The sequence below is a fragment of the Apium graveolens genome, chromosome 7 (genome assembly GCF_009905375.1).
Source record: "Apium graveolens cultivar Ventura chromosome 7, ASM990537v1, whole genome shotgun sequence".
NCBI lineage: Eukaryota > Viridiplantae > Streptophyta > Magnoliopsida > Apiales > Apiaceae > Apium > Apium graveolens.
The window spans coordinates 1,525,845-1,550,477 of NC_133653.1; the positions used below are offsets into that span (position 1 = coordinate 1,525,845).

A 24,633-nucleotide genomic window follows, 5' to 3' on the forward strand; every position below is an offset into this window, starting at 1 on the left:
CAACATAATTTAGCATCGTACGACATGACTCAATATTTAATAGAGAAACAATTCTTAATAGTACCACAAATATGTACATTAAAATAAAGTTTAGAAGTCTTCCGCTTCGCATGAAACCAAAAGGAAAAGATATTTCAAGTTTAGACATCAATCGTATCTCAAATCTTGATGGTCAAACAGACGACTATTCGTTAACACATACTGCTTGGACACAAATCTAATCTTTTAAACCAACTGGTCAAACAATGACCATTTCATACAGAAAATAAATGCATTGAGATTGTCTCCTTCATTCAGCAACTAGTTTCCTCATGATTCTTGAGAAAGCACATTCTGCAAGCAAACCCCTGGCTCATATGAACAAAGGAAAAACAACAGATCAGACATTCTAAGCCACCAAAAGAAAAGCATTTATAATATAAACTAGATAGGAAGATCTTAAGAGAGGTCAAGCAATTTCGTGCATGAAAAGTGCAATAGCGTTATTTGACATTATATAACGAAAACGTCTATGCACAATCTAGATACAGGTCAAGTAATTGTAAGTATAAATGGAGCTTTCCAGGCTTTAAGACACGAGATGCATGTACATATTTTTATTTTCACAGTTTAGACGAGAGATGACAGTCATAGCATGCAACATCTACTACTTCACTGTCTTCTTCACTGTCTTCCTCTAGAAAATCCTTGTCATATGTAGCATTATACTTCATAAACAACTCATTCCTTCCAATAACAACTCAATTTGATTATCTAATCACTTCAACTTTACCTCCGATACCTAAAATAGCCATGTCTATCTTGTTGCGTCAACCTAAAGGTGCTTTGTTAAAAAGTGTCAACAACACTAGGAAATCCCCTTGCAAAAGCCATTTTTTCCCTATCTTCTAAACAATTCAAACATCAGATTCAAAAGAACCCACAATTGCAACAACACAATACAACACTCCACACTACCAGATAATTCCACCAATTAAATCCACAAATACTTCCACCACATCACCATTCGAACACACAATCAACGAAATGGAGACTATAACTACTCAACCGCTCTGTAACAGATAACTTCGCATGAATTAATCTTTTTTGTAATTTTCCAAAAGACTTTAAAAACAAGATGAAACAGCAAAAAATTAACAGTGCTAAAAAAAATCTACACTACTCTGCAAGCTGAACAAACCGGATCATTGTCACTAAAGAAGAGATTATCTATAATTTTAAGAATACGATTATAAAACCATATTTATTCTATTTAATACACTGCCAAACTTAATTGGGTGTATATAAGCTATCCACGTCATAATCGAGTGAAGTATGACGAACAAAATTCCCAAAAAACTAAGCAGGCAGACTCCGCAATACCATATCAAAACAACCGCATTCACACTACTTAATTTTTTTTATTTAGTTTAAAACCGAATTTTCGTCACTAGAACCACTTTCCACGCCAAACTAAATTGACACATCATAACTAGCTAGCTTCTTAAAAATGCTACCATTAATAAAACAGTTTTCATTTGAAGATAAAAACACCTAAATTGGTTGAATCATGAAATGTAAATTATTTCTATATTTAGTTTTTCCAAGTACCCGGCAGGAGTAGAAAAGCAATCATTGACCCACTGTATTGGCCCGCCCGCCTATTGTAGTAAATCCATTGCTTGCTAGATTCAATGATTCTAACAATGGACAATACTTTTATTTGTTCAGTTAACAAGCGATACATGAACACAGTACTCTGTTGTTATTCCCCTCAATTAAGAACAGATTGACACTGCACCCACTAATAAACACAAACACGCACACACGCAATACACACACACATATATAATCTTCTTTCCCATGTTTATTGTCAAAATAGAGCTAAAACTACATGGCATAGATGCCTAGTCATCAGTCCCCACAAAAAACTCGCTAAAACTATATGGCATAGTCATCAGTACCCACAAAGGACTTGCACGGACGCAGAACGAAATTTAAACCAAAGTCTGCAACAAAGAGAGAAAATAAGAGTGATGAGTGGAGAAGAGTGATAATAAGACACTTTGATTGAATCAGTGTTAACTGGAATCCCACAGGGCCACAAGTACAGACATTTCACCCGAACTCCAAAATCTTGATGCATTATATCATCCAATTCCGGTTTAAAAATTTCTTCTAATTAAATAAAAATGAAATGTGTATGTGTATGTGTATGTTGCAATAAAAGTAAATTTTTTCAAGTTAAGACAAAATGATTAGATAAGCTCAAGACAAAATGTGTATGTGTATGTGTATGTGTATGTGTATGTTGCAATAAAAGTAAATTTTTTCAAGTTAAGACAAAATGATTAGATAAGCTCAAGATAATAATTACTTTTATCCACTTATAAAGCCTACTGGAATCCCACAAGTATTGACATTTATGATGGACCACAAATCTTTGATTTATTATATTTTCTAACTCATTTCCAATTAAATAAATAAGCAGGAGAGAGCATTCATCATCATACAAATGTGAAATTAAATAAAAAAGCATGAACTTAAAACAACACCACAATAAATTATAGGGTTGTCGGATGGAATTACCTGTATCAGTCGCGCTTGATCTGAATTTCCTTAAACTGAATGATCGTAGTTGGGAAAAAGGTAGGCACATATATTTGTGTTTCGAAGGTTTCAACTTTCTCTCTCTCATCACGCAGGGAGGCTTCAAAAGCGACAAGGTAAGTAGTACTTTCCACATCATGTTTCTTTCCCTTGACAACTTTCCGTGAGGGAGCATCATGTTTCGTTGCCTTGACAACTTTCACTGAGGATATGTCATGCCGCGGTGCTTCTTTTTTTGCATTTATCTGCATCTGTGTGCCCGTGTAGAGTTTAAAATTATCAGATAATATTATTTAAGAATATTAATTAAAACAAAGAAAAAGAATAGGAGACGGACCGTGGAGATGGTATATAAGGCAAGAGCACACTGGGAGATATAAGGGGCCACATCGTTTAAAGAATCCTACGGCAGTCAATATAAATGAATCATATGAGTAAATATAACAAGCACGGGCACACACAAAAAGTAGTAAAGGAATAGCTAAAAAAGGAGTAAGGAAACATACTTCGGACAGCGTATGTTGTTGAGGGATATTAGGGGGCAGATCTTCTGGAGACCTTTTTTTATGATTGTTATTGGAATCAGAGCGCTTCATTTTAACTGACTCGATCTTAATTGTTTGGTATTCGTCGTAGCGCTGAAGTACTTTTGCTACGAAAACTGATAAAACCCCAGAAGGCGAAGAGGCTTCGAAAGTGATCCGAAAACCGACAGCCCCAGACAAGGATCTCACAACCCTAAGCACTTTGACTAGGCCAAAGTTTGTATGCTGTATGTATGTAGAGTGATACTAATGTTAAATTTCTAACACACACGATTGAAGTGAGAAGAGTTTTTAACAACGAGAACAATGTTTTCACTATTAAAATTTACACAAAAAACACGAAAACAGAGGATGAGGATATATAATTTAAAAGAGGAGAGAATGAAATCAAACCTCCTTAATATTATAGAAGCGAATAGCCAACTCAGTGAGACTAACAATGTTATCCAATCTGAAGCTAGGAATACGATATCGTGGATTCGATGAATCATAATATTTCCGTGTAGACATGCCACATATACTCTACAACAAAAAAACTTGGAATAAAAAATATATACAATCAAACACGCAAACACAAACGATGGACAATTAAGGAGCGCTTACATATACGCGCTTTCCTTCTTTCGTGATACGACATTGTCGATCCTGCAAATTTGACAATAGAATTAGATTAAAATATACATACAAACATACATACAAGAGAAACAGAGACAGAAACACAAGGAAAACTTACTTCGGGCACCGTAAAAGACTTGACACGCAGATCATTTAGTACGCGAACCTTTTTCATCTTCATTTTTCACCAAGAACCCTAATTGAAAGTTTTTGAACAAAACCTAATTGAAATACTTATTCAAACCGCTACTAATCTTCCATATGGGCTTAATATATAGCCGAGAATCAAACTTCTCTAATTGAAATTGAAATTGAAAAACCCCTGATTACCAGATTGAATGGGTTTTGATGGTTGTGAGACCTCCGAGTTTAAACTGGGCCATGATGGATGGAATTAGGGTTAAATGGCGTTTTGGTCACTCAAGTGATCACTAACTTTCACTTGGGTCATCGAATTCAAAAAACTGTCAGTCAACTGATCGTACTCATAAAAATTTTCAATCAAGTCACTACCCGTTAGTGTCGTTAAGTTTTGGACGGAAAGCTGAATCAGCAAGTGACATGGCTTCCACGTCATGTGACCGTTGTACCCGCCCAGACCATTTAAAACCCATAAATTAAAACCCATAACCCATAATCACTACTTCTCTTCTTCTTCAGTTTATTTTCTTGCAATTAGGGTTCTTCCTTTTACCCTTCTTTCTACCATGTCCACTTCCAAAAGCTCCACAGCCTCAGCCCCATCTGTGAACAATTCATTTAACTCGTATAGAATCCATAAAAACAACTTCGGTGTCGATCATGGATATGATAATATTAAATGTAAGTGTGATATTGTATCACCCCTTGAAGAAGCTTGGAAAGAAGGTACTCAAGATCCGGGTCGGAGGTTTTTTGGCTGCAAGAACTATAGGGATCCCTGCAAGAAGTGCAATTTTTTTTTGTGGGCTGATCCACCCTACACTGACAGAGCCCGAGAAGTTATACATGGATTGAAGGAAAAATTGAAGATGAAAGATGTCGAATTGGCTAAAATCAAGCAAGAGTTGAATTTCGTAGAAAGGAAAATGTTAGTAATTGATGAAGAGCGTATGGCAATGTAAAAAAAGATGGACGATGTAACAGAAATGGTGAAGGAAAAAGCTCATTTCAGAACGAAGAAGATGCTATGCTTTGTTATCTTAGTTTGTTTTGTGGTTATGTTCTTTAAGTAATGTTAATGATGTAATATTTATGTCAGAATTAGTGAATGTAATGTTATGGATGTTATTGTTTATGTTTTTATGAATGAAATGTTTATGTTTATGTGATAGTATAACATTGAGATGTTCGAAATAAACACAGTGCCAAAGTTATATATTAAGACCAGAAGATTAATTCATAGTGCGTACATAGAGTTATACTACATAAATAGTAGTTCAATGTCACAAATGACAAGAGTTTAAAGTACTCAAATGGTTCTAACTTTGGCATAAGTAATTCATCTACTTATAGTTTTCACTTCCAACTACTGCCATTGCTATCGATATCATCGACTGGTTGAGTTAAACGAACCTCAACACCCGATCGAGTTCGAACCATTCTTGTGATTAGGGCTTAGATCGTAAAGAGGGGGGTTTAATTTTGGGATAAAGGGTTTTAATTTTGGGATAAAAGTTAAAAGGGTCGTGGGTTTTAATTGGGTCGGGTTTAATTTGTTGGGTGGTTTTAGGATTGGGCGGGTCAATTATCTGATGTGGCATCCGACTTGTACATATTTAACGGAGAACCGTCTATAGTCAACGAGATTTAACGTTCGTGAAATTTTTAACGTGTGCCATGATTAAGTTGAACATTATTATTTCTTCAGTGACCTCATTGACAGCTTTTTGAGTTCGATGACCCAAGTGAAAGTTAGTGGTCACTTGAGTGACCAAAACGCCATTTAACCCGATGGAATTATGTATATTTCCTTTCATTTACGCTAATAAATGAAATACTGAAAAAATTAAATTTTGGGGCATATTTTAATTTTAATTATACAAAAATGAATGAAAGAACAAATTAGAAAATACAAGCACACAATAAATTTTTGAAAAACATAAATTTAATTTTTTATTTTAAAAAATATCAAAAGATATCAGATATTTTAATCACTTTAAATATCTCCTTTTCATTAATTCTTTTTAATTATTATTGGGAGAGAACAAAAATTGACTATTTACAATTTAGTATTACCTCCGTCCCCGTTTACATTTTTCAGAAAGTATCCGACACGTATTTTAAGATGTATAAAAAATATTGTTTTATAATTTTTTTTTACAAATTTGTTTTCTAAATAAAAGTTAAAATATTCAACTTTTATTCTGAAAAAAAATTGTAAAAATAAGTTACATAACTATACTTCTTATACACCTTAAAATGCGTGCCAGACACTTACTCATAGATGTAAGCAATTTAAAGGGACTGAGGCCAATGTTCTAAAAAGCGGGAATCAGAATTGTTCGGTGGAGGGACCTTTCAGTGATTAATCGAATTGATTAATCGGAATTTTTTTTAATATATAATTAAAAAATAATTCTATTTAAATGTCATTAACATTCCATAAGATTTACAAAAATAAAACCACATATCATTAATTCAGTATTGATGTTTTAATTAGAAATTATTACGTACAAATTCAAATCTTAAGATTTTAAATTACTACCTACTTGATATTTAAGTGATAATAATTCATTAGGGATTTGTATAGAGAATTTAGGGATATAAGAATATACGACTGAATCTGTGTGTAAAAGAGTCAATATGTTAATATATTATCATTAATATTAATTATTTTTAAATGTTAAACGTTAATGATTATTTTAAAAAACTTTATTTTTTTAATTTTTTTTATTAATTTCAAACTTTGACTGATTCGGCCGATTTTTTCCAAACTGCCCGACTTTTGACCGATTTTTCAAAAAACCGTACTTTGACCCGATTAACGATTAATCGAGACGGGACCCGTCCGAACTCCGATTAATCGGTCGATTAATCGGTTAATCGGCCGATTTTTGGAACACTGACTGAGCCGGTAGTAATTATTATTGTGCATTTAACATTACTCTTTGAAAAATACTAGGTGAATACATGTTTGGATTTGTTTTTTGTAAACTACTCAAAAGTATATGGCGGAAGATAGTCATCCCACACTAATGCCACCATCACATTCATTCACAGGAGCTATAGGACAGGAGCTATAGGGCCTTTCTGTAGGGTATTGGTCCGGTTTTACTTGTCAAATCTGTAAGAGCAATAGCCTGCATGAACGCAATTCATAAGCATATCGGGATTGACAAGATTTGAACCATCCACGTGAAGAAAGCAAGGGAGATTTAGAGACCTTTACAACATCAATATTTATAATATGGTTTGCATATATTACTTATTAGGCATTTAGGCTAATGTATTTGGTGTTACACCCCAAATACAAATAAGGCCACTGTGAACTCCAATTTGGCACTAGCCAGAAACATCAAAGTTGCAGCCAGATCGACCCCAAATACGAGCCATTTTGGTGCCAGGAGCAAGCAGCACATGATCAACATACATCGTTTGAGTTGATAACAGCCGCCTAGCAAGGCAGCGGCCAAACGAGTGCAAGGACAGTTTGTAATGGTCACAACATTTTGAATGACACACACTACAGGTCAGAGGGCTTACAAATGACCTGCAGGAGTCATCCATTAGTTCCAGGTTTGTGTTTCTCAAAGAAATGGCTAATTCCTAGAGATTGATAGAGCTTCCTCAGTTGCTGTCATCAGAATGTATAAAACCAAATATGTATCACGAAAAAAGTATAATTAATTGATATATTGAAGACATAGGTGCCAGGTTAAGGTATCATCAGATATCATTTGAGATATTAGTAGCAGCATACTCGTACCTTCGTTTTTAATTTTATCACAGTCGATTGCAGACATTTGACTGCTAACACTGATTCCTCTGTTGGAAATAGCGAAAACATATAAATAGATACTGATGATAAAACAACGTCACTAGCCAATCGATAGGAATTAAATGAAACATATATAGGCTCTGTTTAGGAGGATTGCTGTTAAAAATTGCTGTTGTTGTTGTCTGCAACAGCAATGCCAAACACACCCATAATCTGGTTTGCAGGCAAACCGAAGTTTATTACCAAGAAACTAGTACAAAAACGAAGGTTGAGGTGTGCTGATTAGTAGTCTGGTATCCAGCAACATTATTGTAAGCACAACATTCAACAAATATTTATTTAAAATTTTACAAATTCTTCATAGAAATCGAGATTCTATCACTTCCCATAGAGCCTCCCTGTAAGAAGATCCTCAAGGACAGAACACAACTTTATAGTTTGTGCCACCAGGACAAGTAAATAAACTTGTCGGATCATCTTGAGGATAACTGTAAGAAGTCGGGCATCTGTCCTTGAAAAACCTCGACAAGTCTGTTGGACCACAAGGTCCGTTGTTGCAACAATATCGTTCCTCCTTGAAAGTAGTGCACGGGTTATTACAGCCGCCAGGAACTCGTAGCTTTCCGGGGCATTGTCCGTTGATATCAGCAGTACATCTACGTGCTTCGCATTTTCCTCCAGAGTTATTAACAGGGCCAAATTCCATTGGAATATTAAAACCATCTACTAGTGAAATGTCGAAAAAATCAAGGTTAGTGTAGTAGCCTGGTGAATTTTGGTTTAATGCATATTCGGCTAATGTATTGGGTGCTTTGCCATACTGTGTACATTCAAGCCTACCGCAATCTCCGGTTTCACAACCAGAACCATCAGGGTTGCATTTAGTTCTGCCCCAAATCCGAGACTTGTCGGTGCCAGGAGGAGTGTTGAAGGACCATTCCTCATTGGTATTGAGTCGACGACCACCGCCTCCAACTGGAGTGGAGGCAGCTGCCCAGACGACGTAAGGACAGTTGTTTCGGACTAGGAGGTTGGCAGCTCTTGCTGTGATTAGCAGGGTGGAAATGAAGACAAGCGAAAGTGTTGCTAAGTAGCTCATTTTGGTGCTTGTTTAATGTTATGTTTAAGTATTTCGGAGTGTAAGTTGTTGAATGTTTTATATAGGGGAGAGTCATTCAGGCAAATTCAAAACACAACACAGTCCAAAAGACGTGGAAAAACTCACGTGTTTATGAAATTTGAACCCGGTTAACAAAAATTGAATAGAAATTTCAATATAGAAACAAGTCGGGGTTATAAGTATCAAATTGGGTATTAAAACTTGTTATAAAATCACTTGATTTTGCTTGCTTTTTAATTTGAGATGTTCAGTTAAATTAACGTGACGTGGAAAAACTCACGTGTTTATGAAATTTGAACCCGGTTAACAAAAATTGAATAGAAATTTCAATATAGAAACAAGTCAGGTTATAAGTATCAAATTGGGTATCAAAACTTGTTATAAAATTACTTATTTTGCTTGCTTTTTAATTTGAGATGTTCAGTTAAGTTTACGTGACGTGGAAAAACTCACGTGTTTATGAAATTTAAACCCGGTTAACAAAAAATGAAAAGAAATTTCACTATAGAGACAAGTCGGGTTATAAGTATCAAATTGGGTATCAAAACTTGTTATAATATTACTTATTTTGCTTGCTTTTTAATTTGAGATGTTCAGTTAAGTTTACGTGACGTGGAAAAACTCACGTGTTTATGAAATTTAAACCCGGTTAACAAAAATTGAAAAGAAATTTCAATATAGAAGCAAGTCGGGTTATAAGTATCAAATTGGGTATCAAAACTTGTTATAAAATTAATTGATTTTGCTTGCTTTTCAATTTGAGATGTTTAGTGAAGACGTGGAAAAACTCAGGTGTTTATGAAATTTGAACTTGGTTAACAAAAATTGAAAAGAAATTTCAATATATAAACAAGTTCGGCTTTAAGTACCAAATTGGTTATAAAAATTTGTTATCAAATTACGTGATTTTGCTTGCTTTTCAATTTAACATGTTAAGTGAAGTTTACGTGAATGCTGGAGAGTCTATTATTATTAAAAAAATTATAACCAATCAGACTATGACATTTGACATTTGAGATCTCTTCTGGGAACCTCAAACATGGACTTATTTATTGGTAACTTTCAACTTCCAACGAGATAATTTATAAAATGAACGATTTTCCTACTAAGTGTCCGAAAAGATGAGAAAGATGTACAAGGAACTGTGGAAACTTTACACCTAGCTAGACCATTCTTCACCGCCACCAGAAGTCTGCATAATATTACATCATTAGTCATGCCTGTCAAATTAGCTATTTGACTGAAGTTATAGACAAATATTCAGAATTATGACACTTCAAATGAAGTTCATGCACCTGGTTGATGTATATCTACTTCATATTTTATAACTTCCCAGTCCCCAGACTCGATTCTTGGATGAAAAGTATTTAAAAGTATTCTCTCCGTCCCCCTCAATTCTTTATATTGGGAGACGGAGGCTCGTCACACACTTTAATATTTTTATTAAATGTAATTGCATAATTTTTTTTTTAAATAAAAATTTAATGTTCAAACTTTTATACAAAAAAAATTAAAAAATAAATTACAGAAGTATAATGTATAGTTGCCTTAAAATGCGTAAACTGTAAAGAAATGAGGGGGACGGAGGTAGTACTTATTTACCCTCAAATTTGAATATTGTGTGAATTATCGTTAAGTTCAAATATATCATCGTAAAATTGACTCGATTCAGTGACTGTCTTAAAATTTTGATTGAATAATTTTTATTTCTCTATTGGAACTCTAGTGAGGGAGATCTTGTTTTCACATTTTCATCACCAAATCTAGGCACTATTTCATCTACTTCAGGTCATACTCATATTCACCACATAGATACAAAAATAGTTCAAATTTGAAAAGTCCATTCAAGTCGAATGGATAAGTGTCCCACTCCAGGTAATTCTGTTTAATTTGTGCACCATTTCGGAAATGCAACGAACTTTAGATTTTTGGTAGAGTTGCGTGTTTCATTCGAAATTTAAAAATGCTGATAACTTTTGGTCCAAGTCGAATAGAAAGTCTTCCACTCCTAATTCTGTTGTGAGTTGTGCACAAATTCGGACATGTCAGATACTTTAGATTTTTGGTAAAGTTGCGTGTTTGATTCGAAATTGAAAAATTCGGATAACTTTTGGTTCATGTTTGAAGAAATCTTATATTTTTCAAAAATAAAAGGATTAAAAATTTGTGTTTTTTAAAAAGCTCGGAAAATAACGTTCTAATAAAATTTGAAAAGTAAACACCAAGAAAATGCATGTTCATAATATACTTTAATATGTTTCTATTCATTAAAACCCTGGTTTTAATGCATATTCCACTGCTATTTTTGGTGCTTTGCCATAAGTTGTGTTAGGGATGAGCGAAACCGAAACAAAAACCAAAACCGAAACCGTAAAATTAAAAACCACACCAACGTTAGACTGAAGCTTACTGCAATCTCCGGATTCACAAACCTGAACCAGCAAATTTATATTTAGTTTGACCCCAAATAGAAGCCTCTTCGGTGCTAAGAGCGATGTCAACAACCATACGTCGTGGAGAGGTGGCGGCGGCTCTGTTGATAATTAGGAGGGTGGATATGATGATCTATAGAACTGATGATAAGACAACGGCACTAGTCAAACAGCGACGAACATCCTTAAACACGAACTGCTGGGACATAAATCTAATCTTTTGAACCAGATGGTTAATCAATGACCAGTTCATACATTAACTGAACGAGTACTTTATTTCTTCAGTCAAAAGATAGATGGACTTCGAATTTTCTTGTCAAGTTAGAGCTAAAACTAAAGGGGCCAGGACCTGGCAACCATACAAGGACCATTTTTAAATCTGGACCGTCAGATCTTCAATTCAACAGAAATTAAACCTTGTGTTATGAAAATGGTCCCGACATACGGTTTCGAGGGACCGCGCCAAAATTAAATGGCACGATTCTAGGCCCCCACAAAAAATTCGGATGAATGTAGAACAAAATTTAACCTTAAATACGAGCTCATTTTATGTTCACGATCAGGTCGTTTAAAAAAACGAGCCGAGCCGAGATGAGTTCACTTTAATGAGCTGATCCCGATTCCATGAGATTCTATGAATGAATCTGTTCATTTGCAGTCCTAACTTGAAGTAGGAAATATAGGAATGATTGTGGAATATTTTTTTCACGAAAAACAGTAACATATTGCAAACTTGTAATAAAAGTAATGCTAAAGGTAAAAAAAATAAGTATAAAAAATTGACAAAAAATGACGTCACATGGTTGATATGGCATATTAAATTTAATAGTGCTATTTGTTTGAATGCAGGGGTCCATTTTTATTTAGTAAATAAAAGTTTGACGCATATTATTTTGTAATTATTTTGGTAACCAATTTTGTAATTATAATATTTTCCATGCAATAAACATCAGCATTTAAAAATCGAACCGAAATTTATTACAACAGTTCCTATTGGGAAGGAAGAGTTTACTAAGCCGCGTTTCGCAGCGGCCTTCTAACATAATATTTCGATATATTTTTTTAATTTCTTATCTGATCTTGATCATTTTGAAATAAATATAAAAAAGGAAATCTAGGAGTACGAAGCCGCGTTTCGCAACAATCTTCTAAAATAATATTTTGTTCTTTGTTCTTTTTTATTTCTTATCTGATATTGGTCATTCTAAAATAAATATAAAAAAAGAAATTTATCAAAATATGAAAATGGTAACGTGCTTCAAAGAGAAAGGAGAAGTTTTGGGAAGAATATTATGGTGGCAAGTTAGATTTCAAAATTTTAATTAAAGATGTTGTATAAACTTTAGGAGAATATTACGAATGATGATAAATAATTATGGATACTTATCTTGTAATATTTCATATGCTAAATATTAAAATAAATTTTAAGGAAAATAAAATATAGTAAGTTGATTTTAGAAGAAAGAGAAAACTATTGATATTTTTTTAGGAGAATATTAGTATGGTAAATTGCTTTAAATAGAATAGAAAACAGGAGTTTTAAGAAAATATTATTCTGGTAATTTGATTTCAAAAATCTTGTGAAAACTTTAAGTTTGGGAGAATATCAAGCTGGTTTAAAGAGAAAGTAGAAGTTTTAGGAGAATATTATGATGATAATTGATTTCTAAAATCCTAATGTAAGACCTTGTTTACGAACGATGATAATATATTTAGAATAATATAAGGTAATTTTAATTTTTGATATTTATTAATTCAAAAAATTGAGAAAATTAAAAAAATAGGCTGAGTCGATATGAGATGTGCCACCTAAACGCATTCGTATTCTCAGGGTCCGTTATGCAACAATACCGTTCTTCTTTCAAAGTCGTGCTCCGGTTATTACACCCGCCTGCAGGGACTCGTAGAGTTTGCAGGGCATTGCCCGTTGATATCAGCGATACATCTACGTGCTTGGCATTTTCCTCCAGAGTTATTAACAAGGCCAAATTCCATTGGAATATTGAAACCATCTACTAGTGAAATGTCAAAAAGTCAAGATTAGTGTAATATCCTGGTGAATTTTGGTTTAATGCATATTCGGCTAATGTATTTGGTGCTTTGCCATACCCTGTACACTCAAGCCTACCACAATCTCCGGTTTGACAGCGAGAACCATCAGAATTGCACTTAGTTCTGCCCTGGCGGTTCCAGGAGGGGTGTTGACAGACCACTGATCATTAGGATTGAGTCGACGACCACCACGATCCAGCTGGAGAGGAGGCAGCAACCCATACGACGTAGGACAGTTGTTTCAGACTAGGATGTTGGCAACTCTTGTGGTCATTAAGAATGTGGAAATGATGATCAGAAAAAGTGTTGGTAAGTAGCTCATTTTGGAGCTTGGATACATATAGTATTGTTCAATGTTTGGGAGTGTGAGTTGTTCAATGATTAATATAGCGGAGCGAGCCGTTCATCCAAATCTAAAGCACAACAAGTCCAAAGACTTACTTATTTATAAAAATTACACTACAACGAATCTGGCCATTTACGACGGTTTTTCTGAACTGAAATCGTCGTAATTTAGCCATTTACGACGGAAAAAAATTGTCATTTTTGGTCGAGTAGTAAGTTCATTTTTTCGTCATAAGATAAAATTGCGTCGCAACTTAGGAAGTAGGGGCCTACATACTCAATAAAATAATAAATCTACTTACGACGGAATTTATCGTCGTAAGATACCATAATACGACGAACAATAACCTCGTAAGTTATCTACTAACGACGGAAACGTCGGATATTATTTTACGGGACGCACTTTTAATGAGATAAAACATAATTTTACGACGGAAAAATGCGTCGTAAGTTAGAAATTTCCGACAGAAAAAACGTCGTATTTTAGAAGATGGGGCCTACAAGCTGGAAAATAAAAATTCAAAAAAAAAATTTAAATATGAAAATATATACATTACGATGGAATGTCTGAAGAACAACCGTCGTAAGTTTGTTTTTCCAGAATAACCAAATACTAATTTTTCAGTATTCAGCCATTTTCGGCTTCCAATTTAAATTCTAAACCTGCCAAAATCTTATACAATCGCAAACTTAAAACAAACTCTAAAACTGCCAAAAGACAATCAACATTTATTAAAGAAAAATACACAATTATCATTGTATTAAGTTTTATCAATAATTCTAAATCAAACACATTACATAATTATATTCTAAATAAAATATAGTAAGTTGATTTTAGGAGAAAGAGAAGAAACGGTATTGATATTTTTTCTAGGAGAATATTAGTATGGTAAATTGGTTTAAATAGAATAGAAAACAGGAGTTTTAGGAGAAAATTATTATGGTAATTTGATTTGAAAAATCTTGTGAAAACTTTAAGTTTGGGAGAATATCAAGCTGGTTTAAAGAGAAAGTAGAAGTTTTAGGAGAATATTATGATGGTAATTGATTTCTAAAATCCTAATGTAAGACCTTGTAGAAATGTAAGGAGAATATTACGAACGATGATAATATATTTAGGATAATATAAGGTAATTTTAGTTTTTGATATTTATTAATTCAAAAAATTGAGAAAATTAAAAAAATAGGTTAAGTCGATATGAGATGCGCCACCTAAACGCATTCGTATTCTCAAGGTCCGTTATGCAACAATATCGTTCCTCTTTCAAAGTCGTGCACGGGTTATTACACCCGCCAGGGACTCGTAGAGTTGCAGGGCATTGCCGGTTGATATCAGTGATACATCTACGTGCTTGGCATTTTCCTCCAGAGTTATTAAAAGGGCCAAATTCCATTGGAATATTGAAACCATCTACTAGTGAAATGTCAAAAAAGTCAAGATTAGTGTAATATCCTGATGAATTTTGGTTTAATGCATATTCGGCTAATGTATTTGGTGCTTTGCCATACCCTGTACACTCAAGCCTACCACAATCTCCGGTTTGACAGCGAGAACCATCAGAATTGCACTTAGTTCTGCCCTGGCGGTTCCAGGAAGGGTGTTGACAGACCACTGATCGTTAGGATTGAGTCGATGACCACCACGATCCAGCTGGAGAGGAGGCAGCAGCCCATACGACGTAGGACAGTTGTTTCGGACTAGGATGTTGGCAACTCTTGTGGTGATTAAGAATGTGGAAATGATGATCAGCAAAAGCAGTGGCGGATCTAACCAAAAAATTCACCCAGCGAAATTTCTTGTTAAGTGATGTGTTTTAATAAAAACCAAGACACTATGAGACTATCTTGTTGGGGTTTCGGTGACTGGTGAATCAACCTTATCTTCTCTTAAATTTAGTTACAGATCCGGTGAACAAATTGTTGAAGTGCAGAGGTTTGGCTCCAAATAAGAGTTTTTAATTTTTAACTCAAAAATTTTGCCCAACAGTATAAAAAAAATCTCCTTCTAACTGCAACTTTCACCCGGCGGGAGCTGGGCAAACTTCCCTTTAGATCCGCCTCTGAGCAAAAGTGTTGGTAAGTAGCTCATTTTGGAGCTTGGATACATATAGTATTGTTCAATGTTTGGGATTGTTTGGGAGTGTGAGGTGTTCAATGATTAATATAGCGGAGCGAACCGTTCATCCAAATCTAAAGCACAACAAGTCCAAAGACTTACTTATTTATAAAAATTACACTACAACGAATATGGCCATTTACGACGGAAAAAAATTGTCGTTTTTGGTCAAGTAGTAAGTTCGTTTTTTCGTCACAAGATAAAATTGCGTCGCAACTTAGGAAGTAGGACCCACATACTCAATAAAATAATAAATCTACTTACGACGAAATTTATCGTCGTAAGATACCTGAATACGACGAACAATAACCTCGTAAGTTATCTACTTACGACGGAAAAAACGTCGGATATTATTTTACGGGACGCACTTTTAATGAGATAAAACATAATTTTACGACGGAAAAATTCGTCGTAAGTTAGAAATTTCCGACAGAAAAAACGTTGTATTTTAGAAGATGGGGCCTACAAGTTGGAAAATGAAAATTCAAAAAAATAATAATTTAAATATGAAAATATATCCATTACGACGGAATGTCTGAAGAACAACCGTCGTAAGTTTGTTTTTCCAGAATAACCAAATACTAATTTTTCTGTATTCAGCCATTTTCGGTTTCTAATTTAAATTAAACCTGCCAAAATCTTATACAATCGCAAACTTAAAACAAACTCTAAAACTGCCAAAAGACAATCAACATTTATTAAAGAAAAATACACAATTATCATTGCATTAAGTTTTATCAATAATTCTAAATCAAACACATTACATAATTATATTCTAAATAAAATATAGTAAGTTGTTTTTAGGAGAAAGAGAAGAAACGGTATTGATATTTTTTCTAGGAGAATATTAGTACGGTAAATTGGTTTAAATAAAATAAAAAACAGGAGTTTTAAGAGAAAATTATTATGGTAATTTGATTTCAAAAATCTTGTGAAAACTTTAAGTTTGGGAGAATATCAAGCTGGCTTAAAGAGAAAGTAGAAGTTTTAGAAGAATATTATGATGGTAATTGATTTCTAAAATCCCAATGAAAGACCTTGTAGAAACGTAAGGAGAATATTACGAACGATGATAATATATTTAGGATAATATAAGGTAATTGTAATTTTTGATATTTATTAATTCAAAAAATTGAGAAAATTAAAAAATAGGTTGAGTCGATATGAGATGCGCCACCTAAACGCATTCGTATTCTCATATTGATGATTGATATTGATATTGATGGCATCAAAGCTATTTCATTGTGGATTTGGGCTTCTTGAAGAAATGGATATAATTGATAGAATTAGTAGGCAGGTTCTTAAATGATTTTCAATATCTAATGAACCTGCAGACTTAGCACAACTTCCTGAGATACCACTAGAACCAGCAAAAACATGTAAAATAGATAATGATGATAAATCAATGGCAGTAGCCAAAAAATAAGAAATACATGTTGCGTCGATCTATAATCTGGTTTGCATGCAAACCATAGTTTATTGACAGAAAATTAAACGACGACATAGGTCGAGGTGTGCTGATAGTCTGGTATGCAACAACTTTATTATAAACACAATATTTCATAGATTACATTTGAATACTCCAAACTTGTCTTCATGAAAAGTAGGATTCTATCATCAGGCTTTTTCTGAATCACTTTCCATACAACCTCCTTATTAGGAGATTCTCAAGGACAGAACACAACCTTATAGTTAGTGCCACCAGGACAAGTAAATAAACTTGTTGGATCATATTGAGGATAACTATAAGAAGTTCGGCATCTGTCCTTGAAAAACCTTGATAAGTCTGTTGGACCACAAGGTCCGTTATGCAACAATATCGGTCCTCTTTCAAAGTCGTGCACGGGTTATTACACCCGCTAGGGACTCGTAGAGCTGCAGGGCATTGCCCGTTGATATTAGCGATACATCTACGTGCTTGGCATTTTCCTCCAGAGTTATTAACAGGGCCAAATTCCATTGGAATATTGAAACCATCTACTAGTGAAATGTCCAAAAAGTCAAGGTTAGTGTAATAGCCTGGTGAATTTTGGTTTAATGCATATTCGGCTAATGTATTCGGTGCTTTGCCATACCCTGTACGCTCAAGCCTACCACAATCTCCGGTTTGACAGCGAGAACCATCAGAATTGCACTTAGTTCTGCCCTGGCGGTGCCAGGAGGGGTGTTGACAGACCACTGATCGTTAGGATTGAGTCGATGACCACCACGATCCAGCTGGAGAGGAGGCAGCAGCCCATACGACGTAGGACAGTTATTTCGGACTAGGATGTTGGCAGCTCTTGTGGTGATTAAGAATGTGGAAATGATGATCAGCAAAAGTGTTGGTAAGTAGCTCATTTTGGAGCTTGGATACATAGAGAATTGTTCAATGTTTGGGAGTGTAAGTTGTTCAATGATTTATATAGCGGAGCGAGCCGTTCATCCAAATCTAAAGCACAACAAGTCCAAAGACTTACTTATTTATAAAAATTAGGCTACAACAAATCTGGCCATTTACGACGGTTTTTTTAACTGAAATCGTCGTAATTGAGCCATTTACGACGGAAAAAATTCGTCGTTTTTGGTCGAGTAGTGAGTTCGTTTTTTCGTCACAAGATAAAATTGCGTCGTAAGTTAGGAAGTAGGGGCACACATACTCAATAAAATAATAAATCTACTTACGACGGAATTTATCGTCGTAAGATACCAAAATACGACGAACAATAACGTCGTAAGTTATCTACTTACGACGGAAAAACGTCGGATATTACTTTACGGGACCCACTTTTAATGAGATAAAACATAATTTTATGACGGAAAAATGCGTCGTAAGTTAGAAATTTCCGACAGAAAAAATGTCGTATTTTAGAAGATGAGGCCTACAAGCTGGAAAATAAAAATTTTAAAAAAAAATTAAATATGAATATATATACATTACATATTACTACAGCCATGAGGGACAACTTGCGATCTTCAGGAAACACCGATGCAATGGGTTCAAGTAGCTCATCAAATCCCTTATTACTACAACCATGTCTGTGTTTGAACTTAAGTAGCTTACTCACAAATGATAATGCCGAGAAACTTGTACAATTAGAATAAAGTGGCTCAGAAGCACTATCAAGCATCCTATAAAAACTTTTTGTTGTTGCATTCGGCTCTTCATCCATATTTTCAAAATTATTATTTGCCTCGGTAAAATCTCTAAGCATTTCATGTGCATCATAAAAATCATCATGCATGTTATTAATATTCATAGAACTCGTTCCAATGTCAACCCGCGATCTAACACTCTTCTCATGAAAATACCATGTTGTATATGCGGGCATGATGCCACATTCATTACATGGACATCTTATTCTCCCCTTCGAATAATCCGTATTTGCAACGACAAACTTAATGAAACCATCAACACCAATTTTGTACTCTTCCGTTATATTTTTCCTTGCATCAAATCGACGATTCATCCAATTACGATCCGATGTCATCTACAAGATGTATAGATAGTATAATTACTAATCTATTACTAATTAATAAAATATACCTAAATAAATTCACTATGTGTACAAGATATTTAGTGAAAATAAATGAACAATAATTATTTTAATTTTTTAATTATTTTAATGATTTAATTCAAGTCATCTTTTATCAAGCAGAGAAAGTTAACAAATATATTAAATTACTTTAGATTTTGAAGACTACATTTAAATTATTAATAATTAAAATTTAACATTTCATTTAAATTATATCAATTAATATTACATGTATGTGAGAAATACACAAACAACAATCATGATCAATCTTAGCATAAAAGATTGAGAATAGAAAGCATACAAGGGCCTATTCTCAATCTTTTATGCTAAGATTGATCATAGATAGTCTTCTCTAGGTCTACTAGAGCATGGGTCAATCCCTCTTTTCTTGTTAATATATATTTAATTTAGCAAAAAAAAAGTATAAGTAATTCAGAAATTGTACTTAGTTGACTTGAAAGTAGTAGATATTTGAGGGGTTAAACATCAAAGTGGTCACTCAACTGAAGACCATATATCAGTTTAATCATCAAACTTAACGGGGTAACATTTGAATCACTAAAGTTATAATAAATTTCAAATAGATATCTCAAAATATATTCTCGAGAACTAAACATTATTTTTATGGAGTTTTATACATTTTTCTTGAATACTATTACTACTAAATGAAAAGTTACGAATTTCTAGAATTTTAGATGATATAGTGAGATTTTTAAAAATTAATCTACTAATTATTATTATTTAAATAAAAAAACTATAAAATTAAAAATAAATAGTAGATTAATTTTTAAAAATCTCACTATATTATCTAAAATATCTTAATTCATATATTTTTATTTGGTTGTAGCAAGATTCAAGAAACTTGTATAGAACTCTATAAAAATATTTTTTAGTTCTCAAACACATATTTTGAGCTATCTGTTTGATATTTATTACAATTTTAGTGAGTCATATGATATTCCTTAAGTTTGATGATTAAACCGATATATAACCTTCAGTTGAGTGACCACTTTGATATTTAACCCGATATTTGAGTTTGAAATGGAATAACGGTGGTAGAAAATTTGAAGGAAAGAAAGTGCAGATAAGAAAAAAGGAAAGTATAGACAAAATCGAAGGGAAGAGGATAAGGCAGAAGCTGTCAATTTTTTGGAGACTAAATTCCATCGTATGCGGTCGCTTTTATAAAATCCGCCGAAAAATAGGCGGTTGCTTTTATAAATTCAACCGCTAGCTGTTGCTTTTATTGAAATGAATGTTGTATTTTTTTAATGTTTTTTGGTAATTAATTCAAAAGCGGCCGGATGGTCACTTTTGTTTTCTAATTTAAGGCTTCATTTTGGCAGCAATTTTCCCACCAAATCTTGAAACCTTAAAATCGATCGCTGAAAAATAGGCGGTTGCTTTTGTTAATAAAAGCCACCGACTAAAAATCACCGTTAATAAATTCCACCGAATAAAAGCGACTTCTCACAAAATTCACCGATATCGGTCGCTTTTATGCGCGGTTTTTGGTCCCGTCTATTTTCTTGTAGTTTTATAACACAAACTAGATTGGGAGATTATCGAAGAGATCGATATGAGAGCAAAATGGCATAGTCAAAGGCTCCCCCACAAAAAATTGCTTGAATGTTGAGCGAAATTTAACCTTGAGTCTGCTACGAACAGACAAAATAAGAGTGATAAGAGGGGTATAGTGATTTTCAAACACATGTTACGTGTAATTTAGGAACAATTTTAAGTGTTTGACTTGAATTTCGCTTATTAATGAAGCTTTAAACGTAAATGATAAGAAATAATCACTTCTATAAAACAATATTATTAATATATAATATCACATTACACATATAGATTACAACTTATGTAGTAAATCATGTAGAAAAATTAAACGTTCCCACAAAATTACACACACCATGCATGCATAAAAGAGATATAGTGAGTCTAAATGTTATATAAGGCCTTGATTCCCTGAAGATCATCATCCTGTATATCTTTTGCGACTCCCGGAGGAATGTATGCATACATTAAGTCATTCTTACCTTCACTGTGACCAAGTCCAAGAAGGTGTCCAGTTTCATGCAAAACAACAGTCTCCAAATCAAAATAATTAGGATCAAGACCCCCTACAGACCACAATTCTTCCGCATCGCAATGAAGTTTTCCAATTGTTGGTCGAAAACCATGAGCTAGAATTCCACCTGGACCATCAAAAGGATAACCATCCCCGTGATCACCCCTCGCGAAACCAATCTTTATATCAGAGCTTCCAGAATCCTGAGTTTCGGAGAAAGTGAAATATTGTGTAACCGAAGCCCATTTGTCAAATGATCTAACAAAGGCGGGTTTAGCATTCGAAGGTGTAGTGCTATCAAACCAGTAAGTAAGACTTGTCTTACCAACTGGCCATCTAGGGGAGCCATCAAAAAAAGTATAATGAGAGACTGTATGGAGTTTTTTAGGATGTTGATGATGCCTTTTTTTGTTGTTTCTCATGGTATTAGTTCCATTAATTATATCAGGCACTCCGCACCTTGGCATTGCCATCATTGATATTGTTTCAGAATCCAGAGTTCCTGTAACATTGAGATTATAATTGGCCTGATAAGTCTTCATTGCAGCCTCAAGAAAATCATTGAATTCGTCATTATAGTGACCTTTCGAAGAACGATAATTAAGGTATCCGAATTTGTTAAGATATTGTTTTAGCTCACTGACACCTGCCAGAGTTTCACCTTTTTTACATCCTTCAAGATGCTTAAAATTTCCGAAAGGTTGTGGCTTTGTGATGATAGTAGTAGTGTTTTCGGAGTTGGATGGAACAAGGAGGAGCAGGAAGAGGAGAGTGATGCATGATATGAGGTGATGAAGATTGTGTGCCATGTCTTTTTGGGGAAGATAGAAGCAGGTAATAAGCTAGATACTATCAACATTCATCTTTTATAGGAGCCAAAATTATTATTAATTTGTTTATTTATTTCTTAAGTAACTTCATTTGTATTTTCCTGGAATTTTCTTGTGGAGATGCATGTCAATTCCTCCCTGTGTATTTAATGAGCAACGACGAGAATTTCATATATAGTTTAAACATCTCTATTATCCATCGAGTTCTTTTAAATCTCTTGTACTTGCACATCACAAGTACAAGAGATTTAAAAGAACTTGATGGATGCCGAGGAGTTTGAACCATTAGAGCTGCAAATGAAGAGAACCGCGAGTCGAGTTTAATTTTATTTTTTTAAACGAGTTGAGTGAGTCGGGTTTAATAAACGTAAAGTGATGTTTAAGATAATCGGTTCGTAAATAAATGAGTTAAACACGAATTTATTCATAAACAATGAGATAGAAGTAGGTAATAAGCTAGATACTAACAACATTCATATTTCACAGGGGCCAAAGTTGTTATTAATTTATTGATTTATTTCTTAAGTAACGTCATCTGTATTTTCCTGGTTTGAATTTTCTTGTGGAGATGCATGTCAATTCCTCCTGGTGTACGAGGCAAAGAGTATTTAATGAGCAACGACGAGAATTATGGGAGAGTTAGTACATAGTTGCACATCACAACTAGTCAACTACAAGAGATTTAAAAGAGCTCGCCGGATGGCGAGAGTTTCAATCTGGAAATTAAGAGTTTGAACCGTTAGAGCCGCAAATGAACAGAATCGAGAGTCGAGTTAAATTATATATTTTTTAAGCGAGTTGAGTCGAGTCGGGTTTAATAAACGTAAACTGATGTTTAAGACGATCGGCTCGTAAATAAAGAAGTCAAACACAAATTTGTTCACGAACAATCGAGATGAGCCGAATTCAAATATATATAGTCAACTTCTCTACTAATAATTCACATATATTTTTCATTTAATTAATCTTAAATTATAATTTATGGTTTTAAAAGTTAGATCAAGATCAAATACTAGCCTTATATGGCCTTGGTTCTGGCTTTGATTTGGGCTCAAAATCGCTGCAAACCGATTCCTCCAGAGGGATCAATCGATCGAATTGCTCAGGAACGAACCCTAGAACCCTAAATCCCCAATTTCCATTTTCCTGATTTTTGGTTTTATTATTAATAATTTCTGAAATAAAAATAGATAAAATACAATAAATCTGCTATTTATACTTATAACAAATTATATCCCCAAAATTACTTAAGGGTGTTTTTATCCTTTAATTATAATTATTAGGGCCCCAATAATAATAATTACTGGGAATAATTTTAAAAACAATAAAATGCAAAATTAATGTCAAAATTTCCCAAAAATTGTGAATAATTCAAAAATACAAAAATAAAGGGTATTTGAAGTACAAATGATTTTATAAAAATAAAAACATCGATTTTGTGGGGTTTGTCGTCCCGGTGGGGTCCCGGTCCGTTGATTTTTGAAAAACGGAAACGATTCCTAAGTTACCAGAAAATCCCGAAAACACGAAAAATACACTCAAACGCGCATAAAATCAAATAAAGCAGGTATCTTAATAAGAACGCTAAGAAATACGCGTCCCGGTTGCAGATAGGTTCATATAATTGTAGTTTAAACATATATTAATCAACCGAAAAAATTTTCTGGTCCGCACAGAAACACACATAACAGTTATAACATCTCATATCATAGTAACAATTACTTTAAATTTATAAAACACATAATATGTATTTATTTAGCACATAATATTCACATGATTTTCCCGGTTATTACAATATACACGACCGAATAAAAAAAGAAACCCAAAATAATTTTGAGATTTGAGATGTAAATCGGATTAAACATCATATGAATATATGATTCACAGCAGCATCACAACCATCAAATTTTAGTTTACAAAATAAAAGTTACAGGCTTATAGTCATATGTTTTCATTATTTCACTTCGGCTACACAAATCCAAGTCCAACAGAGAAGTTATCCAGTGTCCAGTTGCTGCAATGTTTTTATTACAAAATAAATGTTACAGCACATTCTAGTATTATACTTTCCAGTCTCCAGTGATAGTTATACAGAAGAGGAAAACCACAGGTCCACATGAGCATGTATATTGACAAGAACATAGGTTTTGGGATATTCGGGTCCACTGAATTAGGATCCCTCCCTAGCTATTAGTCGCGGCTCACAATCACAAGTATAGTCTATATCTAAAATTATCTATAATATATAATATATAAAACATAATTCAAAAATATATATGTATACTATTCGGTTAATTCGGTTAAAACCGATTTATTATTTTGAAAAACTGAACCGAACCGATTTTATTTCGGTTAAAACCGAAAAACCGAAATAACCGAAATTTTCAAAAAAACTGTCTACTTCAATCGTCAGGCTTTGACACTTGGTTGTTTGGGATTTTCATGTGAGACAAGCAACCAAATACTCTTATGTGGCTAATGTCA

The 24,633-nt window shown here is 33.8% G+C and overlaps 3 protein-coding genes and 1 pseudogene across 4 annotated transcripts; all 4 read right to left on the minus strand.

Moving 5' to 3' along the window:
• Positions 1-35: 35 nt before the first annotated feature.
• On the minus strand, positions 36-4,100 carry LOC141672055 (uncharacterized). 2 transcript variants are annotated; one of them, XM_074478548.1, is made up of 7 exons: positions 3,868-4,097; positions 3,738-3,779; positions 3,528-3,656; positions 3,096-3,359; positions 2,927-2,992; positions 2,569-2,840; positions 36-347 (listed from the first exon to the last, which is right to left on the minus strand). In XM_074478548.1, exons 1-6 carry the CDS (start codon positions 3,928-3,930, stop codon positions 2,574-2,576), a joined length of 831 nt encoding a protein of 276 aa, XP_074334649.1. In that variant the 5' UTR covers positions 3,931-4,097; the 3' UTR covers positions 36-347; positions 2,569-2,573. The 2 variants fall into 2 exon arrangements, with proteins under 2 accessions (XP_074334649.1, XP_074334650.1); XM_074478549.1 differs by lacking the exon at positions 36-347 and adding an exon at positions 378-1,988 and having other exon boundaries at positions 3,868-4,100.
• Positions 4,101-7,871: 3,771 nt separating this feature from the next.
• LOC141672767 (osmotin-like protein OSML13) lies at positions 7,872-8,805 on the minus strand. The gene has a single exon (XM_074479430.1). The coding sequence runs from the start codon at positions 8,765-8,767 to the stop codon at positions 8,081-8,083; it is 687 nt and encodes a 228-aa protein (XP_074335531.1). The 5' UTR covers positions 8,768-8,805; the 3' UTR covers positions 7,872-8,080.
• An 8,595-nt stretch (positions 8,806-17,400) lies between these two features.
• Positions 17,401-19,203, minus strand: LOC141671600 (osmotin-like protein TPM-1; annotated as a pseudogene).
• A 1,893-nt stretch (positions 19,204-21,096) lies between these two features.
• Positions 21,097-22,143, minus strand: LOC141675094 (metalloendoproteinase 3-MMP-like). Its single transcript, XM_074481815.1, has one exon. The coding sequence runs from the start codon at positions 22,126-22,128 to the stop codon at positions 21,190-21,192; it is 939 nt and encodes a 312-aa protein (XP_074337916.1). The 5' UTR covers positions 22,129-22,143; the 3' UTR covers positions 21,097-21,189.
• Positions 22,144-24,633: the final 2,490 nt, after the last annotated feature.